A 26,072-nucleotide genomic window follows, 5' to 3' on the forward strand; every position below is an offset into this window, starting at 1 on the left:
AATTTCAGGAACTGCCGCACACACATTAGGGGACATCAACATTGTTTCATAGTAAAGACGTTTACTTAACTGTCCATTTTATCATATTAAAACACGCAGTATTGGGCACAAACCTATCCATCGTCAAAGTCCATAGCACAGCACGTTCTGATGCCCGCAGTTCGCTCGCCCTGAGCTATCCCTTTCCTCTCTGGCATCTCTGACCCCTGGGATACGGCATCCAACTCTGCAGCTTCTATGAGTCCCGTCCGAACTCCCTTATGCAATTCCCCATCCGACATCCTCTACTAGGAAGATATTGAGACACACTTCTCAGTTGGACTGAAGGTCCTGGACATTCCAGGAATCTCTGCTTCAAGTTTATAGCTGATGTTCTCTTACTGTTGAACAGCCCATTTCCTGATGCCCTCAGACCTACAACTACTGCTCTCTCTCCATCTAATGTCTTAAGGTACCTTCACACTAAACGATATCGCTAGCGATCCGTGACGTTGCAGCGTCCTGGCTAGCGATATCGTTTAGTTTGACACGCAGCAGCGATCAGGATCCTGCTGTGATGTCGCTGGTCGTTGAACAAAGTTCAGAACTTTATTTGGTCATCAGACCGGCGTGTATCGTCGTGTTTGACACCAAAAGCAACAATACCAGCGATGTTTTACACTGGTAACCAGGGTAAACATCGGGTTACTAAGCGCAGGGCCGTGCTTAGTAACCCGATGTTTATCCTGGTTACCAGTGTAAAATGTAAAAAGAACAAACAGTACATACTCACCTTCGCGTCCCCCGGCGTCCGCTTCCCACACACGCTTAGTAACCCGATGTTTACCCTGGTTACCCAGGGACCTCGGCATCGTTGGTTGCTGGAGAGCGGTCTGTGTGACAGCTCTCCAGCGATCAAACAGCGACGCTGCAGCGATCGGCATAGTTGTCTGTATCGCTGCAGCGTCGCTTAATGTGAAGGTACCTTTACTGCATTAACCAGGAAGTGTTCCTCTTATTAGCAGACCCTGCCCCTCACACTGGGGCTGTTTCTGAACACATTAACTGTTTTTTTATTATTATTTTATTTTTATTTTTTTTATTATTTTTTATTATTATTGTGTCCACCACTGCACTGTACCTAATCCTATCTTATAGCTAAATCTAAACCTAATGCCCTATGTACTAATCTTATCCTTTCCCTATACCTAATACAGTTATCAGAACACATTGAGTTATCCACTTTTTTATAGCAATACATTAACTGTGCATTTTGATGCCTATAAGGTTCAATGCAAGATACAACACTTTTTTGTATACATAGGTTATAATCGTTTTTATAATCAAGGGAGAAGCCCCTGACTGTCACTCTCCTACAAACACACGTCAAAACCCACAATAGACTACCTCAAAAGGCGCAAGCTGAAGGTTTTACAATGGCCCTCACAGTCCCCTGATCTGAATATTATGGAAAATATGTAGCTAGACCTCAAAATTGAAATGCATGCAAGAAAACCCAGGAATCTCACAGAACTGGAAGAATTTTCCAAGTAAGAATGGCTGAAAATCCTCAAACAAGAATTGAAATACTCTTGTTTGCCTATAAAAAGCATTTACAAGCTGTGATACTTTCAAAAGGGGGTGCTACTAGGCACTAACCATGCATTTTAAAATGTAAAAGATGACAATATATTTTGCCTAAAATACACAGGAAATATGTCATCTTTAACTTTAGGCCTTATCCGAGCACACTCGTGTGTTATCCGATTATTTTGGATGTGCTTGTATATTATGTTTGAGTTCTCGCGGCTGCATTATTTGCGACTGTTAGATAGCCTGAACACATGTGGGGATTCCCTAAGAAACAGCCAATCCCAGGTACATTGACTCATCACTAATCATTTCATCTTCAACTTGCTTACTGTAACAACTCTGCTGGCATCACTGCATGGCCTCCCATCCCCCACCTGCATTACACTCAAACTCACTTACTTCTCTGGGCCTTGTTGTGACTTCTCTCTGCTGCCAGCTCCATGCTGTGTCCCTCATGTCTGCTGTTTGCTCTGTGCATGCTCTGTCTGTGTGCATAGGGGGGCGGCGCCAGCAACTCCTGTTTCTTATAGAGACTGTGTGCACCTTGCTAAGGTGTCCCTGGCCAATCGCCATGAGGCTTCCTGTATTTAAGACATCCCCACCCCTTGGTGGGGGCCTGTTCAACTTACTCCCTCAGTCAGTTCTTAGCTGCTGAGGTGCCAGGCCTTGTCTCGCTTACTCTCATGTCTGCCACCCAGGGGGCGTTGTACCCTGGTCTGTGTCCTATGTATCCACCCAGTGGGGCTTAGTACCCTGGCCTATGCCTGCCACCCAGAGGGGCGTCGTACCCTGGCTTGTGTCCATGTCTCTGTGTCTTGTCCGGTTCCTGACTCTGTCTTAGTCTAGTCCTGTTCCTGTGACCGTTTATATCTCTGTCTTGGTTTGCTTTTTCTGCTGTGCGTACTCTGTGTCTTGCTTTGCACTCTGTATCTAGCTTTGCTCTGCTCTGCCCTGTGTTTTGCTTTGCTCTGCTTTCGGCTCCACTCTCTGCGATCTTGCTTTGCTCCTTGCTCTGCATTCTGTGACCTTGCTCTGCACTCTGGTTTTGCTCTCGGCTCTGCACTGACTTTGCTCTGCTCTCAGCTCTGCACTCTGTGGCTTTGCTCTCCGCTCTGCTCTCTGTAGCTTTGCTCTGTACTCTGACTTTGCTCTGCACTCTGTGGCCCTGCTCTGCGGCTCCGCTCAGCTCTCGCTCTGCGGCTCAGCTTCTTGTGGTTCTACCTGGCTCGGCTACTTGTGGTTCTACTTCTTCCGCTTTTGGGCACGCCTCCTGCGTTTCTGCACTTGGCTCTGCCTCCAGCTTTTGGCTCCGCCTCCTGTGTTTCTGCACTTGGCCCCGCCTCCAGCTCTTGGCTCCGCCTCCTGCGTTTCTGCACTTGGCTCTGCCTCCAGCTCTTGGCTCCACCTCCTGCATTTCTGCGCTTGGCTCTGCCTCCTGCTCTTGGCTCCGCCTCCTGCATCTCTGTTGTTGGCTCTAGCTCCTGTGCTTTCGCTTTGCATCCGCTCTTGCGGTCTTTATCTACCTATTCTTAAGTCCTCCTGTCTGAACAGTTTCTTACCTGTTTTACATACCTGCCTGCAGACCGGTCCCTACCGGTTCTTCCAGTGTACCAGCCTTGTCCACCTGTCCTGCCAGAGAGCCAGCCGTACCTGCCTGCCTACCAGAGAGCCAGCCGTGCCCGCCTGTGTCTCTGTTGTACCCGTCTGTCTGCCTGTGTCCCAGCCATGCCCGCCTGTCTGCCAGAGTGCCAGCCTTGCCTGTCTATGTTCTGTTCCCCGGTGGGATCAGCAGCCACAGCCAGACACCACCCTGGAGTGGTACCTGGTAGCTTCCTATTGCTCAAGTCTGACCTCACCATCAGAGGCTCCAGCGAACACCTAGGAAGCTACTTAGTTACGCCCCTTCCAGGGTAGTTTGTTCTGTGGTCCAGTGGGGCCACACCCCCGCATGCCCGCACCAACCAGTCTCGGCGCGTGCGTGACACTTACACACGTGGTCAAAATTGTTGGTACCCCTCTTTAATGAGAGAAAAACCCACAAAGGTCACAGAAGTAACTTGAATCTGACAAAAGTAATAATAAATAAAAGATCTATGATAATGAACAAATGAAAGTCAGACATTACTTTTCAACCATGCTGCCACAGAATAAAAAAAACCCCTCATGAAATAGGCCTGGACAGAAATGATGGTACCCTTAACTTAATATTTTGTTGCACAACCTTTTGAGGCAATCACTGCAATCAAACGATTCCTGTAACTATCAATAAGACTTCTGCACCTCTGGACAGTTATTTTGGGCCACTCCTCAAGAGCAAACTGCTCCAGTTGTCTCGTGTTTGAAGGTTGCCTTTCTAGACGGTATGTTTCAGCTCTTTCCAAAGGTGCTCAATAGGATTTAGGTCAGGGCTCATAGAAGGTCACTTCAGAATAGTCCAATGTTTTCTTCTTGGACATTCTTGTGTGTTTTTAGCTGTGTTTTGGGTCATTAACCAGTTGCAAGACCCATGACCTGCGACTGAGACCAAGCTTTCTGACACTGGGCAGCACATTTCTCTCTAGAATCTCTTGATAATCTTGAGATTTTATTGTACCCTGCAGATTCTAGACACCCTGTGCCAGATGCAGTAAAGCAGCCCCAGAACATAACAGAGCCTCCTCCATGTTTCACAGTAGGGACAGTGTTCTTTTCTTGATGTTTAATTTTTCCATCTGTGAACTGATGTGCCTTGCCAAAAAGTTCCATTTTTGTCTCATCTGTCCATAGGACATTCTGTCAGAAGCTTTGTGGCTTGTCAACATGTAGTTTGGCAAATTCCAGTTTCGCTTTTTTACGATTTTTTTTCAACAGTGGAGTGCTCCTTGGTCGTCTCCCATGAAGTCCACTTTGGCTCCTTCAATGACAGATGGTGCGATCTGACACTCATGTTCCTTGAGCTTGAAGTTCACCTTTAATCTGTTTAGAAGTTTTTCTGGGCTCTTTTGTTACCATTCGTATTTTCTGTCTCTTTGATGTCAATTTTCCTCCTGCGGCCACGTCCAGGGAGGTTGGCTACAGTCCCATGGATCTTACATTTCTGAATAATATGTGCAACTGTAGTCACAGAAACACCAAGCTTCCCTGGAGATGGTCTTATAACGTTTACCTTTAACATGTTTGTCTATAATTTTCTTTCTAATCTCCTGAGACAACTCTTTCCTTCACTTTCTCTGGTCCATGTTGAGTGTGATGCACACCATGTCACCAAACAGCATAGTGAGTATCTGTAGCCCTATATACAGGCCCACTCACTGATTCCAAGATTGTAGACACATGTGATGCTAGTTAGTGGACACACCTTGATTTGATGTCCCTTTTGTTTCATTATGTTCAGGGGTACCATCATTTCTGTCCAGGCCTATTTCATGAGTTACATTTTTTTTAAAATTCTGTGGAAGCATGGTTGAAAGCAATGTCTGACTTTCATTTGTTCATTTTCATAGATTTTATTTATTATTACTTTTGTCAGATTCAAGTTATTTCTGTGACCATTTTGCGTTTTTCTGTCATTAAATGAGGGGTACCAACAATTTTGACCATGTATGTAACTGCTCACAATAAGTCATTTTGACCAGGGGGGCCCAAACCTTTACATGCCACTGTAGATTACTTACTCTTTGAAAAAAGTGGTGCCTACTTCTATGATATTCCAACCATCATTCACATGACCACTACAGCCAATCTCTGGCCCCAGCAGTCACATGCCACACATGACAATGTTACCACTAGGGGCAGTGATTGGCCAGAGCAGTAACAAGAATGATGGATGAAGCATCATCAATTCTGGTTCCAACCTGGAACACATGAGTGCGATGCTGCAGCAAGGAAAGTAATGCTTATCTCCTTATGTTTTAACATTCTCAGTTCTAAAATAATATTCAGAAAAACCTTTTTCATTTGTTTTTCTTTTTGGCTGTAATTCTATATTTCTTTATTAATGTGCACAATTTCTGCTGTCTTCTTTCTTCACTTCTTTTCAGTATCTGCATCCTTGGCAACCGCACTCTCTCCCGAAAAGGTTTTGATATCTGTGCTAAGTTTATAGACATTGGGAATGAGACAGTCACCACCAAGCTGTGGGCTCTTTTCTGCTCCTCTCCATTCTTGAATGCGACGTGTGACCTGTACTTCTCCCAGAATAATGTCACGGAGATTCAGGGCATTCCTGGAGCAGCTAGCTCTCTTATCCGAGGTGAATTGTTACAGAGGCAGATAAAAAGCTATTGTTAGTAAAAGGAGAAACCATTTTATACAATGACAGAAATGATAAAATATTGTGTGGAAATGAAAATTAGCTGCATGATTCATATCTGAAAGTATATTCTGTACTTTTTCTATTTAACACTTTAGAAAACGTGTGGTCGAATTATTTAACCAAAGGCATTATGGTGGAGAAAAGCGGCTTGCACTCTGTACCCTCTGGAGATCCAGTCAATATAGACCAGCCATATGTCTTTAGCGATATGACAACATATTTCACGCTATTAGTGGGAATTTATTTCCCCTCTGTTACAGGTAATTTTATCTATCTTGCATTCTGAGAGCCATAGACTTTTTGTGTTGATGTAGCTGTATAGTGTCAGAGTTTTTAAGGTTGAAGGTACACTTAAGTCCAAATTGATTTCAACCTAGAGCCTAACATATACTGTATATCCATAGGACCTCAAAAACCTCATGGGGTAGACACTAATAGCTTCATATTAAGGTAAATATTCCTTCCCAACTCCACATATAGCAATCAGAATAGTTCCCTGGATTAATGCCCCATCATAAAATCTAGTACAGCATTCTTTCCTTGAAGATCCATAATCTCACTGCTATTTCAGTAAAGGTACCTTCACACTGAACAACTTAAGAACGATAACGATAGTGATCCGTGACGTTGCAGTGTCCTGGATAGCGATATCGTTGTGTTTGACACGCAGCAGCGATCTGGATCCCGCTGTGATATCGCTGGTCGGAGCTAGAAGTCCAGAACTTTATTTGGTCGTCAGAGCGGCGTGTATCGTTGTGTTTGACTGCAAAAGCAACGATGCCAGCAATGTTTTACAATGGTAACCAGGGTAAATATCGGGTTACTAAGCGCAGGGCCGCGCTTAGTAACCCGATATTTACCCTGGTTACCATTGTAAAAGTAAAAAAAAAAACAGTACATACTCACCTTCCGATGTCTGTCACGTCCCCCGGCATCCGCGCTGCTGCTCAGAGCTTCCTGCACTGAATATGTCAGTGCCGGCCGTAAAGCAGAGCACAGCGGTGACGTCACCACTCTGCTTTAGGGCTGGCGCTTACACAGTGCAGGGAAGCGGACGCCGGGGGACGCGACAGACACCGAAATGTAAGTATGTAGTGTTTGGTTTTTTTACATTTACACTGGTAACCAGGGTAAACATCGGGTTACTAAGCGCGGCCCTGCGCTTAGTAACCCGATGTTTACCCTGGTTACCCGGGGACTTCAGCATCGTTGGTCGCTGGAGAGCTGTCTGTGTGACAGCTCTCCAGCGACCACACAACGACGAAACAGCGACGCTGCAGCGATCGGCATCGTTGTCTATATCGCTGCAGCGTCGCTTAATGTGACGGTACCTTTAAGAGTCACCTTCTGTGGTTATGATTAATTTAGTATTATCTGCAAATATTGAAATTCTACTCTGTAAACCTCATAAAAGGTCATTAATAAATATGTTAAAATGAAGAGGGCCCAATACTGACACCCGGGGTACCCCACTATTAACTACCTATGGTACCTCACTATTAACTATGACTGTAGTATGCTTTCAATCACATCATTTTGAAATATAATTAACTTTTAATTATTTTTTAGGGGGGAGGAGAGGGTGCAAAAAACCCCATCAAAATATGCAATTACATAACTGGGTTTTGTTTCTTGGGTTTCATTTTCATGTTTACTGTGCAGTATAAATGACATACTTTTTTCTGTGGGTTAGTATGATTACAGAGATACCAAATTTATTTTTTTTTACTACTGTGGCACAATATAAACAACTAGAAAATGGTTTTTTATTGTCATATTCGCAACACAAATTTTTTTTTTTCATCGAAGGATCTGTCTTGGGACTTTTTTTATACTTGATGTTTTCAATGGTACCATTTTTGGGATCATACAACTGATTACTTTATACTTAAAGGGAACCTGTCACCCCGTTTTTTCCGTATGAGATAAAAATACTGTTAAATAGGGCCTGAGCTGTGCATTGCAGTAGTGTATTTTGTGGACCCCGATTCCCCACCTATGCTGCCGAAATACGTTACCAAAGTAGTCGTTTTCGCCTGTCAATCAGGCTGGTCTGGTCAGATGGGCGTGTTGTCTTCCCCCAGATCTTGCTTAGTTTTCCGTTGGTGGCGTAGTGGTGTGCGCATGCCCAAGGTCCCGAATCCACTGCACAGGGGAGTGAAAACAGCACGATGTGCGCTATTTCATTGGTGATCGGTGGGGGCGGCCATCTTCCGTTGGCCGCGCGTGCGCAGAAGCGGTGCTCTGCTGGCCGGCCGCGGCTTCAGGAAAATGGCCGCGGGATGCTGCGCGTGCGCAGATGGAGATCGCGGCGGCCATTTTCCTGAAGCAGCGTTTGCATCTCGGCTTCAGGAAAATGGCCGCCGCGATCTCCATCTGCGCACGCGCGGCATCCCGCTGCCATTTTCCTGAAGCCGCGGCCAGCAGAGCGCCGCTTCTGCGCACGCGCGGCCAAAGGAAGATGGCCGCCCCCACGATCACCAATGAAATAGCGCACATCGCGCTCTTTACACTCCCCTGTGCAGTGGATTCGGGACCTTGGGCATGCGCACACCACTACGCCACCAACGGAAAACTAAGCAAGATCTGCTACTTTGGTAACGTATTTCGGCAGCATAGGTGGGGAATCGGGGTCCACAAAATACACTATTGCAATGCACAGCTCAGGCCCTATTTAACAGTATTTTTATCTCATACGGAAAAAACGGGGTGACAGGTTCCCTTTAATATTTTGGGAAGAGAGGTATTAAAAAAACAACAATTCTGTCATTTTTATTTAATTTTCTTACATTGTTTACTGTGCAACCTAAAAAAATGATAATTTTATTATTTGACTTGTTACAAGTGCAGCAATACTAAATATGTTATTTTTTGTTTTTCTTTTGACTAATATTTGTAAACATTTTAGTTTTTTTAACTCTTTTAGTTTTATAAGATTAACTTTTATGAGTTTGTTAACACCTAACATGGCAATACTTTTGAAATGCAGGGAGGTATACAATCAAGGTCTGATAGGTTTGCTAAGATGGGAGCCCATCCCTCTGTCTAAATACTTAAATTCCATGGTCACTACTGATGTTCAATATTGACCACAGAGTCTAAGGTTATTTTCAAACTTGCATTGAAGAAGGCACTATCAAAAATCCTGTCATTTTAATTGGCAGAAAACGATAGCATTTTTTTCTGTTAAAATGTGGCTGGATAGTCAAGAGGTCTGGGGTCAGACACCAAAAGGACTTGTCACAAACAATCAAAGGGATAAGGCAAAGGAATAGTCGGGCAACAGTCCGAGGTTAAAATTCCAGTAAGGTAGCAGATCAACACAAAGGGGTAAGGCAAATGGATACAGAGCAAGCACACCATGTAAGCAAAGCTACAACTGACACTAATTGGAGGCAGAGAGCCAGCTAAATAGCCAGGTATTCACTCGAATAGCAGGCACATGGAAAAAAAACCTGGCACATCTCATCAATGATATTGACAGCTCAGCACAGTCTAGCCTCCAATTTGGACTGTTGAGCTTTCCATCACCATACTGACTGCTCAGCACACCCCTGTCCTAAATTAGTTTTCTTCATGTTATGGGAACAGGAAAAATGGAATTCAAACGCTGGTGTGAAACTACCCCACTGGTGAAATGGAAGATATCTTTGATACTGGATGTTGAGTTCGAAGCCTGGCTGTGTGATTCAGCTTCACTTTCACCAATGAGTTTTCAGCACCCAAAAAATCACCGTGATGAAAGTGTACTTCGTGGAATATTGACAAAAAAAATGCCCATAACATATATTTTCATCATGGGCCCACAAGAGGTTTTTTTCTTCACTGAAAAAGATGGCGCGAGAGTCTCTTCTTTACCGAATTTCTAATTTGTGCTTTTAAAGAGGAGGCAATGTGATTTTGTTTCTTATCTGTATGGCATTCATTGGCTCGTGATACACTTCTGCTCCACCAGCCTCTTTGATTAGGAGAGGAGCATCTGGAGGAGGATGTCATTTGAGCATTGGAATATTCAACCTGACAATATTTTTAATCACTTTTTCACAGCTTGAGATAATTGAGCTTTAATGAGAAACCATGTTATCATTTCTGTGTAGTGATTTATAAAGCTAATTCCTTGAAAGCGAGCACTTAAAAGCAATGTTAAAAAGAACATATCAATAAAAACCAAAGAGATCATAGCTTGTTTAGAAAATTACAAATATTTCTATTGTATTATGGAAATCTGCTGGAACGTCAGATTCGTAGACCGAATAAAAATGTGGCAACGAAAAAAAAAAGAGAACTAAATGAACAGAATTAAAACCAAATGACTTCTCGCCTTCAAATAAACAAGTAGGTCTATAGATAATGGTGATAACTGCATGAAAGTGCGAATGGAAGGTTGTGTGTGAATCACGGCAAAGGCATTATCATTAGTTACTCTTTATACTGTATCACCTTGTATCTAGTCCCGTAATTACTTTCAGTTCTCGCTTTTTTCTCTAATCACCCAGGAATAATGGCCGGTTCTAACAGATCTGGAGATCTCCGTGATGCACAAAAATCCATTCCCATTGGCACTATAATGGCTATTGCCACTACATCTTTTGTTTGTATCCTTCACAAATAGATGAATAATTTGAATTATACTTTATGCCTTTTAGTATGTAATGGACACATTTATTCTACTATTATACCACCCTAACACTGGCTTTTGTGCAATGTGACATATCATGTTCAAGCAGTTTTGCTAAGGAATATATTATCAGTAAATAATTGTCTAAATCAAGTTTTTTTGTCAAACATATTTTTCAGAATTTATGGTAAAATGTTCCTAATTTTCTATCTCACTATCCATATTAAAGAAAATCCTTCAATCTTGTTTTCACGCTGAGCCTGAGTTCTCACATCTTCTTGTTTTATGTACATCACAGAAGATACCGTCTATATTCACATAACACTGGGTCACAATATAATGGTCACAGCTTACCTCCTCCCTCTTCCTTCATAGATCCCAGCATACAAAGTCAAGGGGGAAATTTGTCATGTGGGTGCATTAGCTTTATTTGCGTATGATTTATCAAAGTGCTGCATGATGTTTGATTAATGTGGAGAATCTATAAAGACCTGTCACTTGCTCAAAAGTTTTTATAGTTACAAACTTTAGAAAATGTTCTGAGCTCCCATAATTCTGCCATTCTTACCCTTTTTGCACTGCGTCATTCCATTGCAGAGATTTTCAGATTTATTGCTTTTGGAGTGCAGTAAGTGAAATATCTGCAGGCAGTCCACCTGTACATAGCCTAACTGCATATAACAATATGTGCCCCGGTGATGGGTCTGAGTGAGTAGACTTAGACGTATAAAAAGCTTTTGCAGTTCCCAGAAGGACTTCCCTATTTCTATGAGCCTGTCGGGTCGGAACCTGTCACGTTTTTTTTGCCTATCAACTAAAAATATCATGTAATAGAGTGTGAGCTATACATTCCCCAACTACTTGTGAAACCCCCCGACTCCCCATGAATCCCCCATAACCATTTATATTTCTCCCGCGCTGTATGGAAAATATCCTCGGTCCGGTCCGATGGGCGTTGGTTCACAGGCAATCAGCCTGTGACACTGCTGAGATGTTATGGAGGCCCAGGATGCTTCAATAGCGGCCTTAAGCTCATCCAGAGTGTTGGGTCTTGCGTATCTCAACTTTCTCTTCACAATATCCCACAGATTCTCTATGGGGTTCAGGTCAGGAGAGTTGGCAGGCCAATTGAGCACAGTAATACCATGGTCAGTAAACCATTTCCCAGTGGTTTTGGCACTGTGAGCAGGTGCCAGGTCGTGCTGAAAAATGAAATCTTCATCTCCATAAAGCATTTCAGCCGATGGAAGCATGAAGTGCTCCAAAATCTCCTGATAGCTAGCTGCATTGACCCTGCCCTTGATGAAACACAGTGGACCAACACCAGCAGCTGACATGGCACCCCACACCATCACTGACTGTGGGTACTTGACACTGGACTTCAGGCATTTTGGCATTTCCTTCTCCCCAGTCTTCCTCCAGACTCTGGCACCTTGATTTCCGAATGACATGCAAAATTTGCTTTCATCAGAAAAAAGTACTTGGGACCACTTAGCAACAGTCCAGTGCTGCTTCTCTGTAGCCCAGGTCAGGCGCTTCTGCCGCTGTTTATGGTTCAAAAGTGGCTTTACCTGGGGAATGCGGCACCTGTAGCCCATTTCCTGCACACGCCTGTGCACGGTGGCTCTGGATGTTTCCACACCAGACTCAGTCCACGGCTTCCTCAGGTTCCCCAAGGTCTGGAATCGGTCCTTCTCCACAATCTTCCTCAGGGTCCGGTCACCTCTTCTCGTTGTACAGCGTTTTCTGCCACATTGTTTCCTTCCAACAGACTTACCATTGAGGTGCCTTGATACAGCACTCTGGGAACAGCCTATTTGTTGAGAAATTTCTTTTTGGGTCTTACCCTCTTGCTTGAGGGTGTCAATGATGGCCTTCTTGACATCTGTCAGGTCGCTAGTCTTACCCATGATGGGGGTTTTGAGTAATGAACCAGGCAGGGAGTTTTTAAAAGCCTCAGGTATCTTTTGCATGTGTTTAGAGTTAATTAGTTGATTCAGAAGATTAGGGTAATAGGTCGTTTAGAGAACCTTTTCTTGATATGCTAATTTATTGAGACAGGTTTTTTGGGTTATCAGGAGTTGTATGCCAAAATCATCAGTATTAAAACAATAAAAGACCTGACAAATTTCAGTTGGTGGATAATGAATCTATAATATATGAAAGTTTAATTGTAATCATTACATTATGGTAAATAATGAAATTTAACACTATATGCTAATTTTTTGAGAAGGACCTGTATAGTGTAGACTAGAGGCTGAATTTTCCCTATAACTGGGGCCAATATGCCAGGTCTAGTTACAGGGGAAATTATCAATAAAACATTTATAGCAATGAATGCCCCCAAAAGCTCTTTCATGAACTTATGTTATAAAATAAATAAAAAGAGAAAATAAGATTTTTTTAAAGTCATTACTAGGGATGGGTGGATTGGTGGAAGTTCAAGTTCTGGTACCTGATCCGAACTTTTTAAAAAGTTTGGTTTGGGTACCAGAACATTACCCGAACTTCCACAAGAACCTGATCCCATTGAAAACAATGGATTCCCGAACAGCTAAGAAAAAATAATTCTCCCTCTCTCCTTACCCCGAACACTGCAGCGGACTTCAGCAGAAAGTCTGTGTTTGGTGTTCAGGCCTGAACAGTGACTGTCCGGTACAAACGGCAAATTTCTGTCTGGGTTCTCCAAATTTTTGTAGTCATTACTAGTCTAAATTACAGTTTCTAGTCTATGTATAAAAATAATTATGATAACATTATTATAGTGAATCTGTCGGCAAATAGAATCAGTTTTCTCTGCTGCAAATCTAGCAAAGCTCAGAATGCTGAGCCCTGTATAACTCCGCCTGCACCACTGATTGGCAGAAGGCTGCTAATCAGTGCTGGGGACAAAGCTGGACTAAGAGGCATGAGGCAGCTTGTCCTGTAGTGATAATCTTCTGCTAATAAAATACTGTTTTTATTAAAACAAAGACATATAGCCTAATAAGTGACACATCACTGGTATCAGGGTCTCTGCCCCTACATCATGGTGCTCTCAGATTGCATAGCAAAAACATGCTGACATAATCTCTTTAGAATTGAAAGACATTAAAAAGCAATTTAAGTGTCTCTTTGTACTTTAAAAAAATAATAAAAAATTAATTTTCACCCAAAATCTGAATATAAAAGTATTAAGCCCCCTGTCACACAAAAAAAATATTTGAATATGTAAACAGTAAAAAAATAATTTGAATTCTTAAAACTGCATCAACAAAAGCTCCCATAAAATGAGTATAATCATGAACTGTTGAAAATATAGACTCATCTTTGCTGAAACCACCAATAATCTTATAGATATGGAGGTACCCAACAAATGATGTCAGGGAACATAAGGATCCCACATGTTCAATTCAGACTGCCAATCCTTTTGTTCTTGGTGAGAAGTCTGGCAATGCTCTCTCGTAAAGAAAACATGAACACTCGGAGATTCAAATGACGGCCGAACGATCGTTCACCTGACAGCTAAATAAAGTGTATGGGAGGCTTTAGAGTAGACCAGAAAAGTAGACTAACAATAAATCTGATAAGGTATTACCCAATGTAAATGAGCTCTTCACTACAGCTTTTTAGTTTATGAAAATGTAACCATGAAAATAAATTATATTCCAATATTGTCTACGAAAATGCAGCAAAAATTAATGCAGTGCATGAGACATCAGTAAGGCCTCATTCACACTTCTTTTTTAATTGATAGAACAATTTCCTGATATAGTCTGCAAGAATGATCACATTTCCGTTTTTTTATCCAATTTACTCATTCAATTAAGTGGGCCAGTGAAAAAAACAGGTAACGCTCTGATGGCATCCAGGTACTGTCTTTTTTACTGTCTAAGGTTACATTTACACACATATTTTTTTAGTCTATGTGTAAAATAAACAGCAAAGGAACACAAAGTTAGCCTATGTACTCGTGTATATGGGCTCAAAAGCAGCATGTGCTAGTCTGGTCCTATTTCCAAACCGGATAGAGCATGTGAAGAGCAGCCAGCTCTGTCTCAAAAGCAGCATGTGCTAGTCTGGTCCTATTTCCAAACCGGATAGTGCATGTGAAGAGCAGCCAGCTCTGTCTCAAAAGCAGCATGTGCTAGTCTGGTCCTATTTCCAAACCGGATAGTGCATGTGAAGAGCAGCCAGCTCTGTCTCAAAAGCAGCATGTGCTAGTCTGGTCCTATTTCCAAACCGGATAGTGCATGTGAAGAGCAGCCAGCTCTGTCTCAAAAGCAGCATCTGCTAGTCTGGTCCTATTTCCAAACCGGATAGTGCATGTGAAGAGCAGCCAGCTCCGTCACCCATCTACTAAGAGTACAAGCATACATATAATACATATGATAGCACACAGAGCCATTCACGTTTGTAACGTTCCCAAGTTTTAGAATAACTATGTGAAAGATTGAGGCCACACTGAGATTAAAAACTGATACTGGCCAAAAACTGATGAAAATTGGATCCTGCACACTGATGTATACCTATTATGTATAGATGTACCTTTATAAAATGTATATTACTAATAATAGCAATTATGTCTCGACCACATCTTGACAAAAATATTGAAATACATTCAGAAGATAACAACATTGACCATATCCACTTGATTAGTAGTAAAACTATCCTTGAAATCGGTACTTTGAGAATTTGATTTCTGATTTCATAAGTACGGTCTCAGATTTTCCTTTACAGATGAATAGATATTTCTACTGTTATTCTGTTTGGTGCCTGCATTGAAGGTGTTGTTTTGCGTGACAAGTAAGTATCCTAAAAGTTTACACTGTAATATGAAACAAACATAACATTATTTTTGTGGTGAAAAAGAGAAAGGACAGCACCTCCAAAAATCATACAATGATCTAATGCATCTCGGCAAAACTATATATAACTGAACATGAGGTTCTTAGTTTAACATTCTGATCAGACTGTATGAAGCCCACTGCCACGTCACGGCTAACCTCGTAGTGGGTCCTACCGCCCTAATGGAGCGGAGCCATGCACCGACCACCACCACAGTGGCCATGCACTGGCAGGGCAGATGACCCGGGGTCTCCATGCCGCCCTACCAGCGCAAAACCACAGCAACATTGGCCGCCAAACAGCACCAGCACCAAATGAAAGGAGTCCCCATCGCCCCAACGGAGCGGAGCTGTGCATCGACCACCATCACAGCGGCAATGCAGCGGCAGGGCAGATGGCCTGGTGTCTCACAGCACCCATGCTACAAGACGGAGTCCCCATGACTCCAGACCGCGCCTCCCCACCACCACAAAACCAAAGCAACAATGTCTGCCACACAGCACCAACACCAAGTGTAAGGAGCACTAAAAGTCACCTCCATCAAGCTCTCCAGTGAGAGCAAAAATGGGCTAGACCCCTTACTTTGCAGTCTCCTGCTAATTAAAATCACTTTTGCCAAATGGGAGGGGTGCACATCCAAAGAAAAAAAAGGAGAGAACATGCAATATGCTGAAAAAAGAGAAACAGTATTCTGCAGTATGGGTGCTGTGGGGCCCCAGGCCGTCTGCCCTGCTGGTGCATTGCCGCTGGGGCGGTGGTCAGTGCATGGCTCCGCTCCATTAGGGCGGTAGGACCCACTATGAGGTTAGCTGTAACGTGGCAGTGGGCTTCATATAGTCTGATCAGAATGTAAAACTAAGAACCTCATGTTCAGTTATATACATTTTTGCCTAGCGGCTTTAGATCAATGTATGACTTTTGGATGTGCGGTTCATGCCTTTTTTTTGTGCATGACATTATTTTTGGTGCACCAAACTGTAAAGTTTTAGTTTATACGCAACACTGTTTTCTAGATGTTTGCATTGCTTATCTTCTTTGTATTCTTAGGCCTCTTTCACACTTCAGTCTTCTGGCGTCAGTCAAAATCTGTCGTCGCGACGGATCAGATCCGTCAAAAATAGTGAAAAACGGAAACAACGGATCCGGTTTTTCGATTGTTCCGCTATACGGATCAGTCGAAAAACCAGATCCGTTACATCCATTTTTTCGATGGATCCGTTTTTTCATATCTCCAAATGGGAGGCTCCCAAACGTAATTGGCTATTGGAAAATAATGGAAACCTATATATTGAGTTTTTAACACCCCATCTTTGAGAGGTTGTAGAGCAAGTGGCAGAAATGGAAGAAGTTCTAGCAAATATTGTGACCATCTATGCATCTATCTATCAGGCAGGTTGCTGGCAGGCTTCTTGCTTGTATGCTTCTTGCTGGCACATTGAAGAATGAAGCCACATGGCAGGTTTATGTAGATTTGGGGCTGTCTGGCCAATTGGCTACTAAATACAGGTTTGGAGCATGCCCAATATAAAAATATTGAATCTGTCACTGGATTCCGTCATTTGATGGACAGCGACGGATCCTGCGCCCATAGGCTTCTATTCTAGCCAACGAATAGATGTTACTTTGTCTGTCCTCTCCAGACGACAGATAAACAAATTCTGACGGATCCAGCGCACGACGGATGAAATGAGAGGCCATCTGTCGTAATCCGTCGCTAATACAAGTTTATGAGAAAAAGACGGATCCAGCGGGCAAATTTGCTGGATCCGTTTTTTAAACAAAACGACGGATTTTGACTGAGAAAAAAGACTGAAGTGTGAAAGAGGCCTTACATTATATGGCCTTTTTAGCAATCGAAAACTTTACATATATGGCATAGTATGTTAAAATTTTCTAAATTTCACAAAACAAATGTTATCATTTACAGATTTGGAGAAGCTGTTAATGGAAATTTAGTGGTGGGAACATTGTCCTGGCCTTCACCCTGGGTCATTGTTATTGGGTCTTTCTTCTCTACTTGTGGAGCTGGTTTGCAAAGTTTGACAGGAGCTCCACGTCTCTTACAAGCTATCTCACGGGACGGAATTGTACCTTTTCTCAGAGTAAGTCAGTTGTATCTCAGTGCTTATAATAATAATAATCTTTATTTTTATATAGCGCTAACATATTCCGCAGCACTTTACAGTTTGCACACATTATCATTGCTGTCCCCAATGGGGCTCACAATCTAAATTCCCTATCAGTATTTCTTTGTAATGTGGGAGGAAACCGGAGCACCCGGAGGAAACCCACGCAAACACGGGGAGAACATACAAACTCCTTATTAGAATGTTGTTATTTTCTGGAAAACTAACAAATATCATATATTTTATTCATATACACATTAATGTTCCACTTGAGTGAGTGTTTGAGTGTTCATGTGTTTTCAATGGAGAATAAAAGTGTCAGATATTTCATTCCAAACCGCTTAACCGTTTTGTCCACTAACATCTGTCAGGAAAGAGTCAGGAGGCTACTATACACATTAGATGGTCAGCTGATCCTGTCGACTTTAATATACAGTGGGTGAAATAAGTATTGAACATGTCACCAATTTTCTAAGTAAAAATAAGTGCTATTGAGTTTTTCTCACAGTGCTAGCGGGGATGTCACCGAGGTCATGGCAGTTCAGACCAGCTGGGAACGGAGCCTCAGTGACTGAAGGTAACCTCGATGACATCACCGCCAGTCACTGAGGCTGTGCTCGCAGCAGTTCAGTCACCAGTGGTTCTCAGCCTGGACGGTTGCATTTTGGCACCGTCCAGGTTGAAAACTGTTTTTCCCCCAGAAATGGATTACGGTGTGGGACAGAACGACGGAGAGGTGAGAGATATTGGTTTTTTTTTATTTAGTTTTATTACAGGAGAATGAGGGCTTTGGTGGAATTAGGCGTATAACAGTATAACTGTGTTTGTTATTTTTAAATAAAAAAGGAAAACTGTATTTTGTTTAATTTCTAATAAAGGACTTTAATCTGGCTGTGTCTTTATTTACAAAACAACTGTAGGATTAGTAATGGATAGGTTTCTTACAGACGCCTCTCCTTTACTAAGCCATGGGCTTGATGTCACCTGACAATACAAAGGTGACATCAACCCCACAAATATAAACCCCACTTGCCACCGCTACAGAGCAAGTGGGAAGAGGCGGGCAAAGTGCCAAAATTGGCGCATCTAATAAATGTGCCTTTTCTAGGCAGCTGGAGGCTGCTATATTTAGGCTGGGGGGGGGGGGGCAATATCTGTGGCCCTTACCAGCCTGAGAATACCAGTCCCCAGCTGTGAGCTTTAGCAAGGCTGGTTGTCAAAAATTGAGGGGACTCCACACCGTTTAAGTTATTTAAATAATAAAAAAATACAGCATGGGGACCCCTCTATTCTTGATAACTAGCTTTCCTGAAGCTGACAGCTGAGGGTTGCAGCCCCCAGCTGTGAGTTTTGCCTTACTGGTTAACAAAAATACAGGGGAACCCACGCCGTTTTTTTTTTATTTATTATTTATTTACAGAGCTGGAGCGGCTGATGAATACTCCCATCCGCCACTCCTGCTCTCGCTGTTATTAGCAGCAACAGGTGTTGGATGATGGGAGCAGTTGTCCCATCAGCTGAAACCAGTGACCGGAGGTAAACTTTATACCTCAGATCACAGCTGAGCACTCACGCTGTCATTTGACAGCATGGGAACTGTCGTTCTATGACCGGTGGGCATGGTTTCACTGCCGGTCAGAATAGGTGTTTGCTGCGCTGTCATGCACATGACAGCGCAGCAAACACTAGATGTTTGTGCCCCCATTGAAGTGAATGGGGTCCGGGTTTGGGCACTGTTCTGATACCCAAACCCAAACTTTTTGTTACTGTTCGGCCGAACCTGCTGTACCTGAACATCCAAGTGTCCGCCCATCTCTAATGAAGGCCAAAAACACAAAAAACGATCGTGTTTATTGTGCAATTTGACTGCAGTTTTTTCCCATGTTTAAGTATGTTGAATAACAAAACTAAGAAAATCATTGAAAACTACAACTCATCCAACAAAAAACAAGCTCTTACATGACTATAAGGACAAAAAAAATAAAAAAGTTATGGCTCTTGGAACGCGGGGAGGAAAAAAGGAAAACTGCACGGTTGGCAAGGGGTAAAACAAACGGTAATTTTCTGATTCCCTTTAAGTCACTGAAGGAAATGTATGATTTTTATTTCTTTAATAAGTCATTGCAATTTCTCTGTGTACAATATTCACGACTGCAAGTTTCTTCTTACTTTGAATGTCAAAGAGGTGATGTTTATCATCTAGATTTTAAAACTTTGCATATCAGTATACAGCGCTGATACGTCTTTATATATTTATTATCTACATAGGTTTTTGGCCATGGAAAGGCTAATGGAGAACCAACATGGGCTTTGTTACTGACAGCCTGCATCTGTGAGATTGGCATCCTTATAGCATCTTTGGATGAAGTTGCTCCAATTCTTTCTATGTATGTTTATTATACATTAGTTTTTTATATGATACATTTTCAACATATAGTATATCTCAGATTATTTTCTTTTATTTCCATCACTCTAACTTTTGTCTTTTTCTGTGACTCCTAACTTTCTAGTTCCTGTCTTTTCTTCTTCTTTACTGTAACTGCAGGTTTTTCTTGATGTGTTACATGTTTGTTAACTTGGCCTGCGCAGTTCAGACATTGCTCAGGACTCCCAACTGGAGGCCTCGCTTCAAATATTATCATTGGTGAGTGTGAAGGCCTTGAAAGGATACGACTCGGAGTAGTTGGTTTGATACAATCACCATGTCAGAGAAATCTATCTTCTAATGATTTGCTCAATATAAAAGATAGTTCTTTAGAATAGCTTGCATGAATTTTTATTTAAAAATGTAATGTACCTGTTATTCTCCTTCCAGTTGCCTCAAAAGTTGTCACCCCATATTCAACAATTAAGGTGTGGCTTTGTGGAGCAGTGGGGGTACTTTTTCTTATTAAAAATATCCAGCTCATGTATGTAGAAATATTTCCAGGCATTTTCCACACCTTGGGTGAATAAAGTCCATCAAGTAATTTAAATGAGTCCTCGAACGATTATACATACTAATAATTTACATTAAGAACACCCCCTCTCCACCCAATGACCACTTTTCAATGTAATTTTGGGTGGTTGTCTTCAAAAGTTTTCACTGTACCTCAAATCAAACATGTATCTGTAGAGAACTGTTGAGAACAAGCACCTCCTAGACCTGTTTAAAGGGACTCTGTCAGCACAGGATGACTGTTCAAACTAAGTTCTGCTGCTTGGTGCCTCACTACTTGTTTTCCATCTTTCTCCACCCTGTCCCTCTTCTTTGATTGACAGCTCTGGCTTCATAGGGCCAGAGAAGGTTGGAGATTGTTTTCCATCTAGCAGGTGGGAAGGTGTATATAAATGTTTGGCCCCGCCCATGAAGCACCGAGCGCCTGTACTTGGGTTGAACAGTCATCCTGTGCTGATAGAGTCCCTTTAAAAAGTATTTCATCAAGCCAACCAGTAAGCTACTATGTGCTCACAAGGGGCAAGAACCTCAATAGAGCTATTTATATTGATATTTGGCTCTTTCTGGAAGAGAGCTAATTTGCATACAAATGTGGGTAGTTATTTTTCTGAGAGTATGCAAGTAGAAAAATGGTAACCCATTACAAAAGAAAAAATAACACGAAAACCTGATTTGAACAAGAGGTAGTTTTCTTATGCTGACTTCCCTTTAAACACTTAGCAGGGTGGAAGCCAGGAGAGCCGCCAGCTAGAAAGTTGAATTTTAGGCCATGTGCACACGTTCAGGATTTTTTGCGTTTTTTTTTTCGATATAAAAACGTGATAAAAACGCGAAAAAAACGCTAACATATGCCTCCTATTATTTACAGGGTATTCCGCATTTTTTGTGCAAATGTTGCATTTTTTTCCACGAAAAAATCGCATCGTGGAAAAAAAAGCAACATGTTCATTAAAATTGCGGAATTGCGGGGATTCCGCACACCTAGGAGTGCATTGATCTGCTTACTTCCCGCACGGGGCTGTGCACACCATGCGGGAAGTAAGCAGATTATGTGCGGTTGGTACCCAGGGTGGATGAGAGGAGACTCTCCTCCACGGACTGGGCACCGTATAATTGGTAAAAAAAAAAGAATTAAAATAAAAAATAGTCATATACTCACCCTCTGATGGCCCCCGGTGCATGCTGCCGCTTCCGTTCCTTTAGATGGTCTGTGTGAAGGACCTGCGATGACGTCGCGGTCTTGTGATTGGTCGCGTGACCGCTCATGTGACCGCTCACGCGACCAATCACAAGCCGCGACGTCATCGAAGGTCCTTCACACAAACCATCTATAGGAACGGACGCCGCCGAGGAGATCGGCTGTCTGCAGGTGAGTATAACCTTTTTTTTTATTTTTTTTATTATTTTTAAACATTTATTTATTATTGATCCTGCATAGGCAGCATCTATAGTAAAAAGTTGGTCACACTTGTCAAACACTATGTTTGACAAGTGTGACCAACCTGTCAGTCAGTTTTCCAAGTGATGCTACAGATCGCTTGGAAAACTTTAGCATTCTGCAAGCTAATTACGCTTGCAGAATGCTAAAAAAAAACGCGAAAAAAAAACCGGAAAAAAAACGGGAAAAAAAATGCGGATTTCTTGCAGAAAATTTCCGGTTTTCTTCAGGAAATTTCTGCAAGAAATCCGGACGTGTGCGCATACCCTTAGGGGAAGTTGTTTTTTTGTGTCTCTAGATAAGCTTGTTTTAAGGCATGTTCCTTACAATACAAATAAACATATTGTGTCTCCTTTGCAGGACACTTTCATTCCTTGGAATGAGCCTGTGTCTGTCTTTGATGTTCCTCTGCTCTTGGTATTATGCTCTTGTAGCCATGCTGATTGCTGGTCTTATCTACAAATACATTGAGTACCGTGGGTGAGTATAAATAAAACGCTAATCCAAAAAACACAGTTGATCGTACTGTTGCTGTGCAGAAGTAGCTACTTTATTGTAATGGTTACTTTTATTTCCATTATTATCTTTTTTGTTACTAAAAAAGGTTTACGCCTTGGACATTATAATAGAATGGGCCGAGGTCAAACGTTCTAAGCCATTGCTTTTACGTTCATTTCCTGGGGAACTTTGCTTCTAGAGATTGTTAGTGAGAAATGGCCTACACGCTGCACAAATATCTGTATGTGTTACATCTGTTCAATGATAACTGAATACATCAAAGTACAATGAATACTTTGTCTAAGCTTTCTACAATACTTTTTACAATACTTTTGCAGTTGGTTAGCTGTTAAGACATGTTACGTACATTATGTTTTATTCTGCATTTAAAGAGGACCTTTCACAAAATGTTTCATTTTGAGCTGGACACATGATATAATAGTGGCTGTACAACAGAATAAAACATGTTTGTTTTCAATTTTGCCTCTCCACAGTGGAGATATTAGCAAGCAAAGTGGTCGGCACTAGTGATGAGCGAGTATACTTGTTACTCGAGATTTCCCGAGCATGCTCTGGTGATCTCCGAGTATTTGGATGTGCTCGGAGATTTAGTCTCTGTCTCCGTATCTGTATGATTTGTGGCTGCTAGACAGCCTGAATACATGCAGGGATTTCCTAACAAACAGGCAACCCCATGTAGTCAGGAAGTCTAGCTGCTGCAAATCATGCAGCTACGGAGACAGAAACTAAATCTCCGAGCACTCAGAAATACTCGGAGATCACCAGAGTATACTCGCTCATCACTATTTGGCACCTAATGAGTTCGCATTCCTTGAGTCCAAGTGGGCATTATCAGAGAGTTTTCACTGGGACATGCACCTCTCTGTATGAGTTGCGATCTTATAACACCCACTTGGACTTAACAAAAGTTAACTCAATATGTACCGAATACTTTTATTGCCAATATCTCCACAACAGAGAGGCAAAAATAAAAAATAAGTTTTTTTTCCACTCTGCAGCCACTATAACATCATGTGTCCACTTCAACATGAGAAATTTGTTGAAAGGTCCAAATTGGAATATTTGGTGTCAGGATAAAAACATTTCTTTAAATCAACTTGCTCTACACCATATTAATTGTAATTTATAGAATGTTTTTGGTAATAGACTAAATTAAGCAGTATTCCATAATATATCGTACCAAATTTCTAAATATACAGGGCTGAGAAGGAGTGGGGGGATGGTATTCGTGGGCTGTCACTCAGTGCTGCTCGATATGCTCTCCTAAGATTGGAGGAAGGTCCACCACATACCAAAAATTGGAGGTATGTATGTGAATGATTAGTAATTTCTTAAGTAAAAAGTAAGAATATATCTCTCCTCTCTATTTTATTTGGGAATTGAGTTTACCTGTTCTTTCTTTTCAGACCTCAGTTGCTTGTTCTAGTCCGAGTGGATCAGGACCAAAATGTTGTTCATCCTCAGCTTCTTTCTTTAACCTCTCAATTAAAAGCAGGTAAAGGACTTACCATTGTAGGCTCTGTGTTGGAAGGGACATATTTGGAGAACCATCCCCAATCTCAACGTGCGGAAGAGGTGAGTAGAATGTATTCTTTTTACACTGCAGACAGTGCAAAAATGTCTTAAGATTTAGATTTCATATGTTTTCAATTTTATTTCAGTCTATACACAGGCTTATGGAAGCTGAAAAGGTGAAAGGCTTCTGCCAGGTAGTTATTTCTTCCAATATTCGAGATGGAATTTCTCATTTAATTCAGTCTAGTGGCCTTGGAGGGCTGCAGCATAACACTGTCCTTGTGGGATGGCCGCGTAATTGGAAACAGAAGGAGGACCACCAGACATGGAGAGATTTCATTGGTATTACCTCTTGTTTTAAATAAATTCACTACATTCTCGTTACAAATTGGCGTCATATTTACTTCATCTCTAAATGTTAAATACTCGTTATGCCGCTTCATTTTCTATTATTACAGAACTTGTGAGGGAAACTACTGCGGCTCATTTGGCTTTAATTGCCACCAAAAATGTGGCAATGTTCCCTGGAAACCAGGAAAGATTTTCTGAAGGCAATATTGATGTTTGGTGGGTTGTCCATGATGGTGGTATGCTGATGCTCTTGCCATTCCTTCTGCGTCACCACAAGGTAATCAATTGGGAACAATAATACTGTAAGCATATTTCAACGTTTGACCCATGAATCCATGTGTTTTTATTATATTAATCTTTAATCAAGCCATGTATCAGCATGTTATTTTTAGACAAGACATTCATCTTACATTTATTCTGTAATCAAACTTAATTGCATAATTACCCATAACCGACAGGTTCACAAAGAATCTTCAAACATTCCTGAAAGTAGAGTAGAGTTTCAATGAATCTTCCCACATTGAAATGACTATCTGCCATAAATTAAGAAGGGGGGATACACTGATTGCATCTATGTGAAAACAATTCTGAAAACAATGCAATCAAGACATGCTAATTTACAAATAAGAATAAATAATTTTTAGTTTCAAAACAAATTGAATAGAGATTTTTGAGTTTTACGGTACAATATTATGATTTCAAATATGTAATGTAAAACAGAACAAATGCTTGTTTTAATGCATTAGAGCTAATTTTACTTTTACTGAAATATTAACTCACTCCTTAGGCAAATTCAGTAAGAAGGAGGTAGAGATACTTTAGGCAGTGCTTCCTGCAGCGATTTGGAAATTACTTTTTTTCAAAGGAAAGAAAAAAAACAAGCCCAAAGAAACCTGTCCAATTCTTACTCAAGGCATTTTATGTAGAACTAAAGATGTTTATTTATGGATTTAGATGTTTTGGTCCATTGATCGGGATTTCCAGTGATATGAATCAGTGACTCTGCTTTGTTTGTCCAGTTCAACTTTTTTGTTTTCCAGCTTCAAATATTTATTTTTTCATTCCCAACTTTGCTTGTAAGGCCGGTGTCACACTTGCGAGTGCAATGCGAGAAACTCGCGCATCAATACTCGGCACTGCCACCGGCGGTTCGGACCGGAGCGTTCAGCTACATAGAAATACATGCAGCTGGACACTCTGGTCCCGAGTGCTGGCGGTAGTGCCGGGTATTGATGTGAGAGACTCGCGAGTTTCTCGCATTGCACTCACAAGTGTGACCCCGGCCTAAGGACAACATCACAAAGTTGTCTAGGGCAAATGACTGTTGCAAATGAAACTGATTTGTGGAGCATGATATTTCTTTGAAACTGGTAATGGAGGATGTGTTTCCTGCCAAATATGAGTACATCCTGTCCTGTGGTTGAGAATATGGTGCTACTAATCCTATTTCTATGCTGAGTAGATCCAGTTTTCACATTTCAACCAAGACAGTAGCAGATACTGCAACTTAACTTTCCATTTTGCAGACACATAAAATATCAAGACACATTAGATAACCATCTTATTTTAGGCATTTTTAATGTATAATGGATCTTTATTGCAATAATAACAATTTACTTGCTTCATTCAACAGGATAAAGAGTTAGCTATACAAATGCCATTTTTTTCATTAAAAAAAAAAAGAACCTTGAAGATATGGATACTGAAAATAGGGCTTTTCCGTTGCATCAATAATAAACTCAAAGTAGGGAACTTTGCACTCGTTCATATTCAGTTCAGAAAATATGTAAACATTTGTTTAGACAAGTTATATGAAACAATCTCACAGATCAGTACATATGAATGTACGGTAACTATGATATCTTTTAAATAAT

General features: G+C 41.5%; 1 protein-coding gene across 2 annotated transcripts in view; it reads left to right on the plus strand.

Moving 5' to 3' along the window:
• The window catches only part of SLC12A5 (solute carrier family 12 member 5), a 124,177-nt gene that overhangs the window by 69,693 nt on the left and 28,412 nt on the right, over positions 1–26,072 (plus strand). For both annotated transcript variants that reach the window (XR_013213348.1, XM_077251695.1), the window contains exons 8-19: positions 5,592–5,803; positions 5,962–6,126; positions 10,363–10,461; positions 15,212–15,269; positions 17,239–17,413; positions 19,706–19,824; positions 19,983–20,081; positions 22,174–22,293; positions 23,532–23,636; positions 23,739–23,907; positions 23,994–24,189; positions 24,306–24,475. Coding sequence is in view for 1 of the 2 variants with exons in the window: in XM_077251695.1 (XP_077107810.1) it covers positions 5,592–5,803; positions 5,962–6,126; positions 10,363–10,461; positions 15,212–15,269; positions 17,239–17,413; positions 19,706–19,824; positions 19,983–20,081; positions 22,174–22,293; positions 23,532–23,636; positions 23,739–23,907; positions 23,994–24,189; positions 24,306–24,475 (1,687 nt within the window). In the remaining variant the exon portion in view is untranslated. The remainder of the gene's footprint in view (positions 1–5,591; positions 5,804–5,961; positions 6,127–10,362; positions 10,462–15,211; positions 15,270–17,238; positions 17,414–19,705; positions 19,825–19,982; positions 20,082–22,173; positions 22,294–23,531; positions 23,637–23,738; positions 23,908–23,993; positions 24,190–24,305; positions 24,476–26,072) is intronic.

This window comes from Ranitomeya variabilis, chromosome 4 (genome assembly GCF_051348905.1).
Source record: "Ranitomeya variabilis isolate aRanVar5 chromosome 4, aRanVar5.hap1, whole genome shotgun sequence".
NCBI classification, from domain to species: Eukaryota; Metazoa; Chordata; class Amphibia; order Anura; family Dendrobatidae; genus Ranitomeya; species Ranitomeya variabilis.